General features: G+C 50.6%; 3 protein-coding genes across 3 annotated transcripts; 2 read left to right on the forward strand and 1 right to left on the reverse strand.

The window, feature by feature from the left end:
- Positions 1 to 1244: 1244 nt before the first annotated feature.
- BDV17DRAFT_291797 (sterol desaturase family protein) lies at positions 1245 to 1919 on the forward strand (the record flags this gene model as incomplete). The annotated part of the gene is made up of 1 exon (XM_073762204.1): positions 1245 to 1919. One exon carries the CDS (start codon positions 1245 to 1247, stop codon positions 1917 to 1919), a length of 675 nt encoding a protein of 224 aa, XP_073615142.1.
- Positions 1920 to 2912: 993 nt separating this feature from the next.
- Positions 2913 to 4154, forward strand: BDV17DRAFT_291798 (uncharacterized protein; the record flags this gene model as incomplete). The annotated part of the gene is made up of 2 exons (XM_073762205.1): positions 2913 to 2967; positions 3082 to 4154. The coding sequence occupies 2 exons, from the start codon at positions 2913 to 2915 to the stop codon at positions 4152 to 4154; spliced, it is 1128 nt and encodes a 375-aa protein (XP_073615143.1).
- An 8244-nt stretch (positions 4155 to 12398) lies between these two features.
- On the reverse strand, positions 12399 to 15630 carry BDV17DRAFT_282101 (vWFA and PH domain-containing RING finger protein; the record flags this gene model as incomplete). The annotated part of the gene is made up of 5 exons (XM_073760144.1): positions 12399 to 13563; positions 13616 to 14315; positions 14361 to 14584; positions 14633 to 15317; positions 15375 to 15630. The coding sequence occupies 5 exons, from the start codon at positions 15628 to 15630 to the stop codon at positions 12399 to 12401; spliced, it is 3030 nt and encodes a 1009-aa protein (XP_073615144.1).
- Positions 15631 to 16797: the final 1167 nt, after the last annotated feature.

A 16797-nucleotide genomic window follows, 5' to 3' on the forward strand; every position in this document is an offset into this window, starting at 1 on the left:
GCTCATCACATAACTATGCAAAATTGACTTTTTTCACGATAGGACACATGGAATAGCTTTGCATTACGGACTGACTCAGTCTGCCATTCCTAAGATGGGGTCGCGCCGTAACTCAGCTCACGGGGAAATAGATATAAGCCTGAGTATCATGCTGACGATGCGGTCAGTCGGAGACCGTCCAGACCCGCTGTACATAGTCACTACCACGAGCGACAATGGGCTCATCCTTGATGAGTTGGTCCAAAGAAGAAGCGGTCTATAGCCACAACCAGTGCGATCTTGAACATGAGATAGCATAGAAGTAAGGCCAATGGCCATGCAAGTCAGAAGATATAGTTGCCTTGGTTGATATATACTAGCAGTATCGCTCGCTGCGTATCATAGCACCGAGTCCTAACATTCGGAAGATCAGCAAAGCAAATACCGCGCATCCAGAAAAAAAAAAGCCCGGAGTTGTCGAGCTTATTCCGCTGACTCATAATGAGACGTACTCATGCGCCCCGACATTGTGAGGTTGAAGGAGGGATTCCACAATCGTATATTGCCTATAGTCATAACACCCCGAAAAGAATTCGGTCAGAAGTTACTTCATAGATAAATGAAGGGGCGTACCGGCACGGCTTCATACAAGTCTTATCCCTTTCTATACCCTAAAGTCCAGTCCCTCGCAACGGAAACGCACTCGGCAGAGTTCACCAAATTCCCAATCCCAAGCAGCAGCAACGGCAATCAGTATACATTTGCAAATATTCCCTGGATATTGATCGGCATCAACGAGGTAATCGATGCTATTGACTGGCCAGTAAGCATTATTTCTTGTGGGTCTCATGTTAGCCCTACTGCACTGCATGTTAGTAGCTACGGGAGGTTGGAGCAACGAGCACTGAGCCCTCAAACTCAGACCTAACTAAGTACAGTCCACGGCCTGCCACTGCCCTCGGGTGGAGTGGAAAGACGGTTGGTGAGGATCCCTTCCTTGTTACTAGTCCGTCCCTAGCATGACTACTTTCCTCTAACGCTGTAGATACTTATCTCTAGTGGATGGTCCTGGTTGTTGGGATCTGCAGGCCGAGTATATTCGAAACAAAGAACTCAAAGTTCGTCGACACGTCACATTGTTGGTTTTGAGTTTGGTCTCTGACTCGCCGCTGGGTGGTATAAGACATGTACTCCTCGTCTGGTCTCTAGCTTTCTGCCGCATTTTGTACACATACATTTTTACATAGTATATATCGACCAAGATCATGGCCAAGCATATCTTACCTCTTTTCCTTGAGACTATCATAATAGCAGCCACCCAACTGACGGTGTACATTGGATACGCAATCTACGAATCTTTCTATCGAAAGGAAAAAATCCAGAAATTCCTCCAGTTAGCCGCCGTCCACACAGCAGTCACCGCAATTGGAGGAATCGGTCTTACAACCCTAATCGGACACCCCAAAGACGCACCTCCCCTCCAGAAAAGCCTGAGCAGAATCTCGACCTCCCCTCCACCCCTCACCGAGATCATCACGCATTATATCACCGCCGTCCTAACGTTCGACTTCATCTTCTACACCCTCCACCGTCTCATGCACACCAAACCCCTGTATACCGCCATCCACTCAACCCACCACTCCTTCCCGCATACCAGACCGTCTCCATTCGCAGTCGTCCACGCCCACCCACTCGACTACCTTCTCACCCAGTCACTCCCCGTCATGACGGTCGTCAGGATTCTAGACGCGCATTGGCTGACCATGGTCGTTGTCGGCGCGACGGGGTTGCTCGCGGCTATGTATGTCCATTCTGCGGACTTGGCGGGTGTTATGAGCCATTTGGGACATCATAGGCGGCCGAAGGAGAATTTCGGGGCTTTGGGTGTTGCGGATGCGTTTGCTGGGTGGGTTGGGGTTGGGGTTAAGGGTTCAGTGTAGGCTTTGCTCTACCGGGGATGTTGGTTGTGTCGATGAATACATTGGAGGTCCTGAAGGAGCCTTTTAAATATACCAATAAGCTCGAAATCTTTGCAGTCCGCCTTGAAGCTCTACAGTTAAGGGGCTTAGCTCGGTGGCTTTCAAATTATATGCTCCGTTGGCAATTGTCAACGGCGCAATATATCTCTGCTCTACATTCTATACTCCTACTCGACTAGAGATTTTGTTCTAGGTTCACAACGTGGCATTGTGCGGGATCCCTTCCTCCACCTACATCGATATACTATTTCTCCTAGGTACAGGATAGTATACTCACTTAATCTGACCAGGCTCAGGCTCTGGAATGAATCAAGTCATGGGCCGAAACGCCCTACCGCCAGTTTTGTAAACAGACTGTATTAAGCAGTAAATTCAACACTTTGCCTTCCCGAAATCTAAGTCTCCAGACATTGAAAGGACAGAATTGCTATCGGAACAATAAGAAATTGGGTACCCCAGGCTTTACATACCTTGATTGTCTGTCAGCTAGCCTTATCTTCCAGTCTCATCATTAAGTGGCGATATTAGAAGGCATAGCAGCTACGCCTGAGCGTCGAGGCTGCGGCATCAGCCTTCGTCTTACAGCTGCTACTCATACCGCTGATAGCTGCTTTGGACTAGTTACTCAGTAGTGCGTTAGCTCACTTGTGCATTTGTCTCACATTTTCACAAGAATCTTGGCTCTCTACTGCGCTTTCAGTCTCCAGCAAGGTGTGACTAGCTCCAGACGTGCATTCTGCAGATGTGGCACTAACTCCTGTGTACGAACACTCCGGATCTGCATCTGCACTGCACTTTTAGTCTTCAGGACGGGATGGAATGACTATTTCCCAACCTGCAGTTGATTTATCGGCCCTCTTCGCCCGCCGCAAGCCAGACGATACATGCTGTATCTTAGAGCTTGGGTGATTGATGTTGACAATCAAGCTCATCTAGGTCGCTACAGTTGCGATTATGAGTGCTTCACAACAGTTCTCAGACTCGGAGTCTCAAAGGATGTACAAAATACGTACGTAGGGCTAGCGAGATGCAACGCACCATACCCCTGTAGGGAGTCCAGGGAGAACGCTTTGAGCGTCAAAGCAATCATTGGCGCAAGGTTCGGTCTGACGGTGGAATCCAGATGTCCAAGATCAAGCGGAAGAGTACCTCGAGCCTGAATCGCAGACTATCGAGCAGCGATACCGGCCTCGTCCTGACGATCCGACTCCGCCTATCGTCGCTCCAGACTCCCACAAGGACAACGAGAATATCCGCCGTATTTTAGAGCGATGCAGGGAGTTTGAGGGCGTTAATTTCAACTCTACACAGCTCCAAGAAGAGCAGGAACGACAACTCGCCCCAGAAATTGAACAGGAGCGGCAAGTCCAACGGCCGTCTTCTGCAACACCAGTAAAGCATTCCCTTCATCCGGATGTGCATCTATTTGCCACCACTGGCACGCTGCAAAGAGAATCAACTGCCTTTATTCCCGCTTTCCAACCATTGAAGAATACATCAGCTGCCAGATACCTGGAATTGTCGGAGTTCCCTTCCCAGCTGCTGGTGACCCAAGACTTTGCAAGTACTGTTCAGAAACCAAAGGGCCCGTCGTCCCTCCTAGATGACTACCAGCGCCCAGTACAATGGGTCCTCACGCGGACAGAATCGGACAAAAATACCGTGAAGTGCATGATCATCATAAGCCCCTGGGAAGCCAACAAACTCCACGGCGCTGTCCTTCAGCACAAGGCCACCACAATGCACCTGTATGCGCCGCGCCAGAACCGAAGCTACGCACCCCTCGACGCCCTCAACCTCTTTACCATCCCTTCACGCCCAGAACCGCTCGCGATCCCAATCGAACTCAGAATCCAACTGAACCTCTTCGCAGGCCAGCTCTACATCTCATCTATGACCGAGTACCGCGAGATTTGCGAATTCCTTGAGGTAGCCTCAACCTCTACGACAGAGGGTATGGTCGTTGCCGCGGGTGGGTTCATTATCGAAGCACCGGAGGGCTATTCATTACCCTCGGGGTTCAATAATAGCCCTCTTAAGATTTTGAAGGTGCTCATGGCGCAGATTCGGAAGGATGGGCAGGAGATTGATAAGAGTCACTTGGGGAAGATTTTGGATGGGAAGCTGTTGTGTGAGGATGATTTTGAACAAGCCGAGAATCTCGAGAATGAGGTTGAAGGTGGTTCTTGTCACTGATACTGTACTATACTTGTCATAAATCCTGCGCAGTTTTGTCACCTGTAGCCATGTTGGGCGCCATGATCTATTTCTGGATGTTAGAATAGGGTTTGGATTTGTTAGCAAGCTAACTTTGTTTTTCTCGTTGCAATACGTCTCTCTGCTATTCAGCCTAGCTTAACTTGCTGTGTCGCACTCAACCGTCTATTATGCCGATAAGCCATTCTTTTCTCAAGCAGTTGGCATCGCCCTACAACTGAACTTAACGCTGCCCAAGTGCCCAACCCTGCTCGAGTAGTCGCCTAACACTGCATTCCTTACCGTGCCGGAGCCATCGCCTCATCTCACACGGAGCTACAGGGTACTGCATAGTAGTGTAGGACAACTTCCGCTGGTAAGCGGCGTCACGTTGCAACGGGCAGCAGTGTCTAGTTCCTCCGTTCATCCACTAAGGCTACTAGTTTGATCCTGTCCTGTTGCCTAAAACACGCATATGGGCTGGAACACTGCATCTTTAGAGTCCTGGGGAGATGGTCTTTAGGCGATAGTCACTGCAGTCCTAGGGCCCTGGGCCAGTAGTACGGAGGCTAGTAGGTTATACGATTTGCCGCAGCCTAAACCAGCCTTGGCGCCTCCACTTCGGCCTAGCACTGCACTTTGAGGATCCCAGGGAGGGAGCAGGAAGTTGTTGAGGTCGCTGCATAGCACTGCTTCGTGTCTGTTCGCTTTCGGCTAACACGGTAGTGTCGTTTGTCAAATCACTGTACAGAGTACATCCAGACTCTGGGCCAATGTAGGGCGCTGTTGCCGAGGGCGCCCTCCCTCCTTGCTTTTGTCTTCCATTGAGCCGCGGCGAATACGAATTCAGCAATGTAAATTCTAAAGGCATTGGCTCCATATAGTCCAATCGTCATAATGTACTGCATTTTTAGGGTCCGGGGCCGCCGGCGCTGCCGGCGGCCACGCAACCTCACGTTTCCACTAGTCACGGCCTGCCACAGATTTAATTGCAGGGCGAATATAAATCCTGAGAAGACTGTCAAGATTGAATACGGAGCTAAGCTAACCTGTTCGTCTACTGACTGGACTTTTAGAGCTCGCAGGAGCTCGGGTTGGCTTACGGCGAACATAAAACTATACGGGTTGGGTCGATATTTCATACTTGATAGTCGATCTATAGTCGCGATTGCTCGTGAGTCCGTTGAAGCCGTGGAATTATGCAATGCCAGCCTTTGTTTTGGCATCGCTATTTATCGTCACTGCATATATACTACATAGTAGTCTTGTCCTGCCAATTAAGTACTTCCTAATGCAGAAAGTCTACAGAATAGAAAAGCCGTGGCCTTGTAGGAGCACGAGTTCGAATATTTGTGGTAGATGGAAGATTGGGGTGTGGGCGCTTTTTCAACGTCCCAAATTTACTGCCTTGTTACCTGAGAATCACTGCATTTTTAGTCCTTGCCCTAAGTATGATTGCGGCCTTATTCTGGCCTTGACACCTTGGGTGACACTGCTTTTTTAGAGTACCGGGGCCGCCGCCTCGTCTTATGACCATGGACTCGTGGAGTCAAGTCAACGTCCATGTCTGTTTATGAAGGAGTCAGTCTCAGGATCTCAGTAAGACTATAAAATATATTATGTGCAATTCTATAGTCTTCCTTACTTGATGAACATTGTAATTATAGCAGGTTAACCAAAGTTATAGTCCGGCACGGCACTATCTCTATTCTCCTAAAGTTGTCCAGTTCAGAGAATACGATTGGATGAAAAGTTGGCTGGTGCTGCATTTTTAGGGTAGACGGGAGGTTGGCCCGCCGGGTCCAACGGGTTTGTTTGCCTTGGAATTTGGACACTGGATACGTTGAAAGAGTACGAAGCAGAAGGCATTAGTACATAGAGCAGTGTCAAAGCTTCTGTAGCGCATAAAATTCTTCCCTTATCTCATTATGCCTCAGTGGAAGGCTGGATTTGATTCCGGTCTGCATGGCCATTCATAATCCTCATCCGTGGCAGACCGCAGATGCTGAGCAATGCCGGACCTCGCTGTGGCTGTCTTGCGATTATATGGTTGCATCATCGCAATCTAACTCCCTTGCTCTTAGGCTCGTGGGGGTTCCGGCCGGGTGAGTTCAACTAACGCTGGCCTGAGCTGACGCTGAATCTAAGGGCATGTGGGTGGATACTCTGGTGGACGGTCGAAGGCGTGAAAGTTATCTTTAGGTTTTGCTTGGTAAATCCAACAGCCTGTCTCTACTTGTCCTTCTACACTGCACCTTTACTTCTCTGGGGGCTTAAAGGATAGGTATGATGTCAAGAGCAATATATTAAGATCTATGGCAAGTGAACTCCATGCATATGACATACATAATTTTTATTATCCATATAGTCTTCTGTACTCTTTAGTTAATACAATTATAGCAAGTCAGCTGCAGTATAGGAAGAAGACTTTTCGAATCTGAACTCCGGGGGTCTCATGTTGCAATGCCGGGTTAACGATACCGGTATAGACTTCTCGAAAAGGCGCTATTCTATGAAAGGTCACTCTTAGATTCACTTGTGCTCATCACGCACGAAATTTTAGTCCCTCGGAGGCCGGGGGATGGTCTGCCTTGCCTGTTTTGACAGACAAGCCGAAGCTCCGGACGCAAGGCCATGAGACGCCCACAGTCCGTGTGCTTCACTGCAGCGGTCAAGCCACGCGCACAGTAAGCAAACTGCAAGCTGCATTTTTAGCTCCCAGGGGAGGTTGAACGAAGTGGACGTTCCACTCTCAAGACTAAAGACGAGGCCGGAATGAGGTTGGAAGTGCTGCGCCCGATTGCGCCTCAATACCGTCTGCAGTTTCACCAGCGAGACCAGTAAACGCTACGTACACTGCAATTCTAGCTCGCGCCAGGGGGTATCAAATGACGTCATACCCATCCAGAAGAAGAGAGACTACAAGGGGAGCACAGAAAATGAACAGTGGGAATGACGATGGCGTAATGGAGTGGCGTTGTACTGCACTTTTAGGGCTTGGGGGAGGTGGTGAGGATCACGCTGTTCCTCCAGCGGCCGAACAATCTGAATTCCTATCCTGTTGCCAGCACTCAAATCCCCTTTTATTTCTTTCAGCGGGCCTTTAAAACGGTATTTTGTCCTGCTCTGTCCTCACTGCTGCCGATTTTTTTGCGTATCTTCGCGCATGGGATGCTTAAGGGCGACTTCCTTAGGCATGACGTTCTTGTGTCCGGGACCTGAACATTGTATAGATAGGTAGGCAGGAACCAGCAAATACATCTCTTTTTTTAAAACTCGGAGGTCCACGTGTCATCCCACTGGTGTCGGAGCGCTGAGGAACCTTGCTAGCGTACTACGCACCTGAATGACTACCTAAAGAATCTCGCTTACGGCAGTTGAGAAAAGGATTTGATTAGACTGCATCTATGTGAAGCTGCAGCGGGGGACGGCCGCCATGTGTACAGAGTCATGGTTGGAAAGACGTCAATTCCAGTGACGGTCTAACTAGTCCTTTGCTCTTGGTGTCATCATAATTCAAGTTGCGGTTATAGCTTTCTGTAAACCAAGACATTTGAGAACTACTTCCTTTGCGTCATGAGCTCTGTCAAGCTGTATCTTGGGACTCTAAATATCTCTGCCTTTCCAGTGGGCAATATAGTCGGAGAGGACGGGGGTGGAAAGCTGATGCGAGGCGGGATCCGAATTGCGTTGCCTGGAAGCCTGGTGGATACGGCTATGCCTTTCCTAATCTGGTGGTTGGGTGGGTGGCGATGTACTGCACTTTTAGGACCCTCGGGGGGTGTCCAGGACGCTAGATTCTAAGCTGTACAGGGCAAGTATCGCTGGTCATGGGAAGGACGAAGCCAACATTGAGACGAGCCTTGCCACTAGGCGCCGTCAAGTGAGGGCAGATATCAGTGGGTGAAAATGGGCAATAATGTACTGCATTTCTAGCTCTAGCAAGGCTTGGAATAAGTATACTTTGGGTAGAGACTGCGAGAGCCTTGTTCTGCCGGGGTTCAGAATGATTGGGGAGCCCGTGATGCGGCAATCCAAGGCTGCACTGCATTGCTAGATCTGTCGGGGCCGCAGCCTGGAGTAGCGGCGAAACTTAGTAGTTAATACTGTAGGGTAGGGAGAAGCTTCAGAACTGAAAGTACATCTCGCTATTCAATTGGAGTATTCCCGATTTTATATGCTGTCTGCTTGGTGTTTCGTGTCTTTTAGAGTCTGCTATGATTCCAATTCTGGGACCACTGAATTCAATTAATAATATGGTATTCTTTATGCAGAAAATCCTGCAAAAAGAACTGTCATCACCAATTTATGGCAGCTATCTGTGAAAGATAGTGACATGTTAGGCATGGCGACAAGCAGTACACAACAAGCAAGCATATTGTACGGTTCTATCTCAGTCGCGGACTATCTCCAAACACCAGCACAGCAGCAAACGATATGTGGAGTTGCTACATACAGCAAGTAGGAATCACGCAGTACCACCGTGCGAGACCCTAGACCGGTAGTACGAAAAAGAACGCACTAGGGATGCATAACACTGCCTTTCTAGCCTCACGGGCCTTGGTCCTCAGCACCTCAAAGCGCGAAATTACTGGTTCCGATTACAGCACTGCAATTTTAGCTCCCACGGGAGGGAAGAAGAATGGGCGTTCCGTCTTGTGCTTTGGAGTCTAGAATATGACCGTGTGACCGTTGGGCGCTGTGCTCAAACTGCGCCTCCGCCTTCTATGCAGCAATGTGCTCTTAGGGCTACTTCGACCGGTTACACTAAATGAAATCTGAAGCATAGTGGTGTGCTGCCTTTCCCCGGGGGCGTGGAATTGACGTGAGATTGTGATTTCAATACTACGGGCATAAAGCTCATTCTGGTCTGCTGACTCTTACGAGAAGATCGGGAAATGACGTGAAATTTGCGCCTCGCAGATGGGCTCAACTGTGAGTGACGTCGTGCGGCACTTCTACATCTCGTAAGACGCCAGCATGCAGGAATGTCCCTCGGGTTCTCAACAAAGTGTCGCCCGAAATGGAGTGCATGCATGTCTATAGAGAAGGCTTCCAGTGCAATCGGCCAACATCAGCACTCTGGTACGAATTTTGAACTCTAGGGAACGTAGGGAACGACTCCAATGACTCACATAGTACTTATGCTTTTCTGGCCTCTCTTGTGCCGTAAAGTCTACACTTACTTCCCTGTGAGTTTTCTGCTTTCCTGGTCCCAGACTGCCATCTGGGTTCCGAGCCACAGATTTGAGGTTATATCGGTCTCCTTCAGACCACGTAGGATGGATCTGATTCAACCCGTTGCGTTTTCTTATTGGCGTTTGCATGGATGACACTGCATTCTTAGTCCTTGGTATTGGCTCCCAGCGTCTGGGTTGATTGGACACTGTACGAGCACTGCAATTTGAGTCCTGACGGGGGCTCGCGGGCATCAGGTGACAAGGCACCGGCAGGCTACATTGGGCTTCGGAACTATGTCGTCGACACCATGGTATTTGGATCCAAACGAATCACGGAGTGATACTCCATATCCAGGCTGGATTATGGAGTCCTTGCAGAGGCACAGTTATTTCAGGTTTGCAGTGCCGTATGCTGCTCCTGCTCTCAGACTGGCTCTCACCTTCAACTAGAATTCTATCTTCACCCGATTCAGAGAATAATGGTGCCCGAGGGTGGTTAGCCTCAATTAGCTGACATGGCACTGCCTATACAGGGACTGAATGCTACTAAGTAAATCATTTAGCACGAGGACAGGATTTGCAAAAGGTCATTCTTTGTAAGCTCTAATCAGAGATGACGACAGACGCCGCAGAAATCCGGAAGGGCTACCTGCGCACTAGTACACCATTCCGAGTCAATATGCAGCAAGCCCTTTAAGCTGTGGGCGGCTGTTGCATACTTCCGTCATCTTCCTGTGGCTGTGGCTTTTTATGTGCTGGAACTCGCTTCTTCTCCAGGCCGAGGGCTTAGGGACCATTATTGCCTAGACCACTGCATTTTTAGGGTCCCGGGGCGTTTCCAGATTTGAACACTGCGGCGCTGTAGAGCCCTAATTGACCTATTGCTTCTAGATTGTTGGAATGCCTTGCTGTTTGTTTGTTATAGAAGCGACGGCGTGCCCATATAATTTTCATCCCGGTAGATGCCTCGGAGGACTAGATATTGATGGGTAATATGAAACTAACCAGTTATCCTGCCATTCCAGAACTGTATTATAGTCTCCTCATCAGTTCCGGCCTGGACCTAGGCCGCATCTGAAGATTACAATAACCCAAACCCAAACATCACATCTACGTTCAAGTCCCCGGCAGCAAATATCCCGTGTAATCGCTCCTTATCCATGTTTCTCAGTTGCGTGCTACACTGCAAGTAAGCATTCTTGCTATTTCCATACTTCCAAATTTTAGCTCAATGTATCGAGCGCGGTTTCTTGATGCCTCCATAAACCCTCCTTCCAATATACCGACAAGATGATTGAACATGCTGATATCTACCTTACCGCTCACAGAATGCCACCGCTCCCATCTGTGTCACCAGACGGTAAGTCTTATATAGTAGACGCCTTGCGGGGGCCAAGGCTGAAATCTAGCTGAGGATCGTATGAGTGTGGCAATGTACTGCATTTTTAGACCCTGCGAAGGACCGACTGCGAGGACCTTCTGTCAGATTCTTTGGCTCTTCAGTAGTTGGATCCAAGAATATGGTTGGTTAACCGGTTTCACTGCATTTTTAGTCTCAAAGGCCCGTTGTCTGAGTTCTGAAGTGGACAGCCCAGGGATTGCCTCGTTGATGCGTAACTACCCCGCAGCACTGCATTTTAGTCCTGCTGAGCACTTGAAACTTTGATGTGACGTGAGCTGATCCATCGCAGATGCCGCAGAGCCGCAGTACAGCATTTCTAGCTGTCTCGGAGGCTCATAGACCTACATACGTAAGGCATCCGGCAAGAGTGATACCCCCTCCACGAGTCAACCAATAGCACTGCCTCACTGCACTGCGTCGCTAGCTCTCTCGCGCGCCAGTCTAGGTGTAGTATCAAGGCCAAATACGTAGACCTGGTATGGACTTAAGCATTGGATAGTTTTCTGGGCTGTAATGCACTTTTAGTCGCCCGAGGAGTAGGCTCACTGAAGCAGAGCACGATTCTGCTATAATGGTGATCTCCAACCTTCTCTTCTGAGCTCCGGAAGAGCCCTACCTACTGTACGGCACGAGTCGATCATATTCCTTTCTAGAACTCTCGAGTGGTTGCTACTAATAACCAAGATGCCATACAAGAGTAATACCCTCCTACTCAATATTCACCCAAAAGCACTGTCTCAATGCACCACATTCTAGCTTCCTTGAGGGACTAGTCTAGTGGAGTGTTGAGGACGGTCCAGGTCAGGGTCAAAACCACAATAATTGTACAGAGGGGCTTAGCATCTGTGGGTTTCAAGGAGCGAATCACCCATCTTGGCGCTTGCACTGCACTTTTAGGCCTCACCGGGGGACGAAATGACTAGGACGATGGGAGATGAGAGCCCTGCTGCGGGAGCGAGTTTATCATCTTCCTTTCCATCTAGGCTCTTGAGTTGCTGCTTTCTTAGGTCAGGGCTTTGGCTATGAATAAATGCAGGTGGCGCTCATGCCTATGATCATACATAGTTTAAGCTCATAGGATCGAAGACTGGCCGTGAAGAGACTATCTCAAGAGATCGAGAAACATGATGCAATATGAATCCTCTGAGAGAATATGATCATGACCAAGTACCTAGGTATCAATATCACCAGACAGGTAAGATAGGAAGGTACTTAAAACTTCAACTTTGACTTCAGCATTTCAGCATTCGCATACATAATCGTGACCATTGTCCTGTTCTGTCCTGTCCACAATCACAATCAAATGACAAACACAATGGCAAAGGCAAGCTAACCCCCACCAGACCAGAATCCGAATCCATGTATAACAGAAAAATGAAGAGAAGGCATGAATATCCACAAAAAGGAGAATAAATAGCGAAGGAGTAAGTAGATAGGTAGGAGATATTAGAGTAGTATGTATAGTAATCGAGAACCGTGGTATCATGCCGCCAGCCATGAACATGAGCAACAAAGTGGTATCATAGCGAAAAAAGCGGGTACAGCGAAAGTAGAACCTGAACTTAGCCAACCTGAAAAGTATCCAGAAGCCGCAAACCGGAAACCAAAATGAAAGTGAAAACAAAATAAACCAAAAGAGCGGGTAACGATAGAAAGTCATGTCTATTCTTCGGTCAGCGCGTCGTCGCCTGTCTCGCGCCAATCTTTCGATCGCTCGATTAGCCGTCGCACGCCGGAGATGCGCTGCGCCCAGTGCGCTTCCGAAGGCGAGCGGAAGGTGTATGCTCGCTGTGAGGAGATGACGCCGATGCTCTGGAGGACAGCCTTGCGGGAGTCGCGGCCAAAGACGGCCGGGTGGTTGATCCACTCTAGGGCGGCCTCCAAGTCGCCGTCAAGGGCGTTCATGGTCGTGGAGTCTACTGCCGCAACAGGAGTGATGGTGGCAGTGTCGGATGCGGCCGAGGAGTGACCTTCAAAGGTCGATGAGTTGGGCGAGTTTGAGGTGGGCGTTTCGCCCCGGGATTCCGACTCGGCTGAGCCCTTTGAGGCAGGCGGAGGTAGAGGAGGAAGGCTGCCCTTGCCCAGGCCTTTGAGAATACTTCGGGTTTCGCTGAGCAAATGCTGAGCTCGGTCGTGCTGACCACGCGATGCGAGTGTCAGAGCCCGCGTGAGCATATCCGAAGTGAGGAGCTCCATGCGGCGTTGAACAATTGACGGATGAGGGGGAATTGGAGGAGTGACTGGTCGTCCTGAGCCCTTATATCTGGGGTTTGGCGGGAGCATTGTGATGGCAAGGAGCGATGGTCGTGGTGAGTGTGTCAAGTGGCCATCCCGAAGGAGATCGCCGTATGTCAAGTCTGCTTGGATTAGCGGGACTTCTTCAACGCTCAAGACGCGCTGCTCGTCGCCGTCAGAGCCTCCTCCCAAAGCTTCCAGTCCAGAGACCAAACTCTCCCAGGGGTCCTGAGGCGGGGACTCGTGGGTCACGTTGTCGGGTGGAATGACCAGCTGCACGAGAACATCCCGCTTGTCGCCGAACCGCAGGTCTCCAAGAGCAGCCTCGGCATCTCGGCCGGTAGCTCGCTTGGTCGTATGCAATGCTCCGCTAATCTTGACGAACTTGGCAGGGGAGCCTTCGGGCAGGCGCAGCTTCAATTTGACATTTTGATGTGAGGTTGTTTGAATCGCTCCCAAGCAACCAGCGACACACTCCCTCAGCATCATCCAATCCTTGACGTACAGATAGGAACCCTTGGTCCGCGTGGACAGCTCAATCATGGTGTCTGGCTTGTGTGTTAATCCGAGACCGAAGGAATGGATGCCAACCCTGTCTTAGTCAGCACTATTCCTTTGTCACGTTTAGTTAGTTGGACACTCACTTGGCAGCTTCACCGCGGGACACGACGAAATCCACGCTTTCAGGGTCGGACGTTGACGAGTCGCTGATCAAGAGGATACTCGACACGGGGTTAGACGACTTTCTCTGCATGAGCAAGTCCATCGCCACGTTGGCGCCTTCCACCACGTCCGCCCGCAAGCTCTTCTGTCCGACCGGTCGAATAGAGCTCAAAATCTTGGACCATCCAGCCCACGACTTGGTTGTCATCCCGACCAAAGGAACCCCTCCTCCACTCGACCCAAAAGTCACCAAGCCCATACGGTCACGAGGCCCAAGGTTCTGGACAAGGAACTTGAGAGTGTCCCGAAGAAGCGTAATCTTCAAGCCTTGCATCGAGGACGACACCGGGATCACGACAACAATGTCGACGGGGATATGAATCGTTGGCGAAAGCGACGTTTCCACTCCCATGTTTGCGTAGTCAGTAATGGTGGTGTTGTTCGATCGCGCCGCGCCGTACGAAGAGTTCAACGATGCTTGCCGTTTCATGTTGCCGCGGTAGTCATCCTCCTCTTGCCCTGAGTGGCGATCAAAGTCGAGCTCAGGACTGCGAAGTGAGTCGATGGCATCAAAATTCACAAGAGCACGGCGCCATGTCTCCAGCTGACTCCGGTTCGGGAAGCAAAGATAAAAGCATGGAAGCTCGCTGACGGAAAGGTGCAGGGTAAGAATAGGTTCATCTATTGATGTCAGCTTTGACCCCTCCCATATCGCTATTGACATACCAGCAACATCTTCGATGCTTTTCAAGTGCTTCTTGATCAGGATCGAACCCTTGAGTGTGCAGCGAGGACGAGATTTGGGCATCGAGGGGTCGTATTGGTGATCTGGTACCCGCTTCTCCTTGACGCAGATAAGCATCTCCTGGAACAGATAACACTCCAACTCCTGCCAAGATTCACGATCCTTGCCCACTCGCATATGCCCGTGCAAGCGAAGTTTGCCAAACCTAATCTGTCAGCGTAAGTCTGAGTCAGGAGTTCTGAGGCTGACGTACCGTTGAAACTCCAAACCATGCCAGTTGTCCACTTTGCTCCTAAGTTCTTCCGCGATATCGTCGAGGTTCTCCTGCTCGAAAACAGGCTTGGCGTCTGGTACGGACGGAAAGCGCGATGGGTACGGTTCATCCTTGGGTTGTGAATGCGACGCTGAGCTGTTCCGGAAATCGTCCGCCTCTGGGCGCCAATTCCCCTCTGGCATTTCAACCGTAATTAAGCAAGTGAGCGACTGCTGTTGGCGGGACCGGTTGAGTGTAGGAAATTCGCTGCGGATTGTTACCGTAGGCGCCGGGATGGGGTTCTTCGAGATAGGGGCTGTGCGAGGGCTGAGATCAGATTCCATAGCCTGGACATCGTAATCATGGCGACGGCCCTCGTGGTACTCGCCGGAGGATCCGGCAGCGCTGCCGTTGCGCGAATGCTGTTGGCGGGATCCTGAGGTCAAGCGTTCAATTCGCTCACGTTGAATGCCGGCGTCCTTGCTGTCCCTTCGGCTCCCGTACATATCTCGGCTATCGCGATTGTATGACCGGCTCCCAACCTCACTCTGGTTATATGCTCGACTTCCCACGTCGCTGGGAGCTTGCCGGCTGGTGACCGAATCCCAGGGCGTCGGAGTCGTCAAGCCGCTCCGCTGAGTGGTGGCATCACTGTTAACTGAGCGTACAATGTTACTTAATTTCTCTGCAACCTCGTCAGCGACCAAACTTCGCTCGAGAAAGAAGATCAGCCGGTGCTTACCGATATCTAGAACATTCCCTCCTCTTGTCGAGTCAAGCCCCAATGGCGCATCACAAGTCGGACAGTATTGCCCCTCGATTTCGCGTAGGTATTCGTAGAAACAGGCTTCGTGAGCTACGTGGGCGCAAGAAAACTGGAGAACGCGCTCGCCGCGCAGAGTATGTTCGAGAGGCTCTTCGCAGACAGCACACTCGCTGCCGACAAAGGTACGCTCCCTCCGCGAGCGACTGCGGTCGACATCCATCAAGCCTGCCATTGACCTTCCCGCCGTGGTGTTTGAGGTCTGACGTGAGGTAGTCCGGGAGATAGGGTCGTCGGAGTAGGAATTGAATTGGGCGGCGGATCTGGGGATCTCGGAGTAATATGAGCCGGTAGTTACCGTTGAAGGAGCGCGAGACCGCGATGACGCCGCAGTGACAGTGTGGCTGGGAAAACTGCTGTCCGGACGATCAGAGCGGGAAAAGGAGCGAAAAGACCGTAAGGGCGAACGAGCGGGGGAATCCGGACGCGCAGCGGCTAGGCAGGGAACTGGTTAGCAACGAAGGAGGGCAGAAGAAAGCCAAAAAGAAGCCGACGCCAATGGGAGAGCAGCCGGGGTGATGACGGTGTGGTTGTCGTGCATGCAAATCCCAGTCAAGGTGGGTTGAACAATCCCCAGTCCCGTGGCGTATGCGGACAAAGCGGAGTGGGCGATTGAAAGAGGGAACAGAGTAGGAGAGGAGAGAGGCAACAAGAAATGAGGGACAAAGGGCCGAAACAGCAGTCAAGAGGGAATAATGAAAATATGGAACATTATGACGAGAGCAGGAGTAATAAACGGAAAGTATAGGCAGTTGGGCCAGTGGCGACAATTCAGGCTAACTTACTGAGCGGAGACTTCTTCTTCGACCATCCAAAGAATCCACGTTCACCAGAATCGACGGTCCCAGACTTTGAATCGGATCGCGATGGGGGACGGTGTTTCCACATGGGCCAAACTCAGTCAGATATGCTGACGGACCAAGGTTGAAAAAGCCGAAAAGGAGAGGCCAGAGGGGTTAGGAGGTTAGGGGATAGGGAGGTTAGAGGAGACTGCAAGCAAGCAGGCAAGCAAGCAAGCAAGCAGATGCGAGTCGTCGCAGGGCCGGGACCAGGGCACCAGGGCCAGGGGCGCGGAGAAAGACAGGAATAGCAGTAGCGCAGTGGGGAACAAGAATAAAACGGCGATAGTAAGAGGATTAGGAAAATGGCTTGACTGAGATGAGACTGGAGGCAGGGCAGGGGCTGCGACTGTGACAGAGCGCGGTGGAGGAGATGGACAAGACTGACAGAGCTAGACTGTTACTAGCGCGAGTAAAGGATAGACATGCGAAGCGGAAAGAAAAGGATAGACATAGGAAAAGGGGAGATAGAGAGTAGTCGTGAAAAAGTCGAGAGGGGAGTT

Source organism: Aspergillus undulatus (assembly GCF_047715775.1).
Source record: "Aspergillus undulatus strain CBS 261.88 unplaced genomic scaffold BDV17scaffold_27, whole genome shotgun sequence".
Classification (NCBI taxonomy): domain Eukaryota; kingdom Fungi; phylum Ascomycota; class Eurotiomycetes; order Eurotiales; family Aspergillaceae; genus Aspergillus; species Aspergillus undulatus.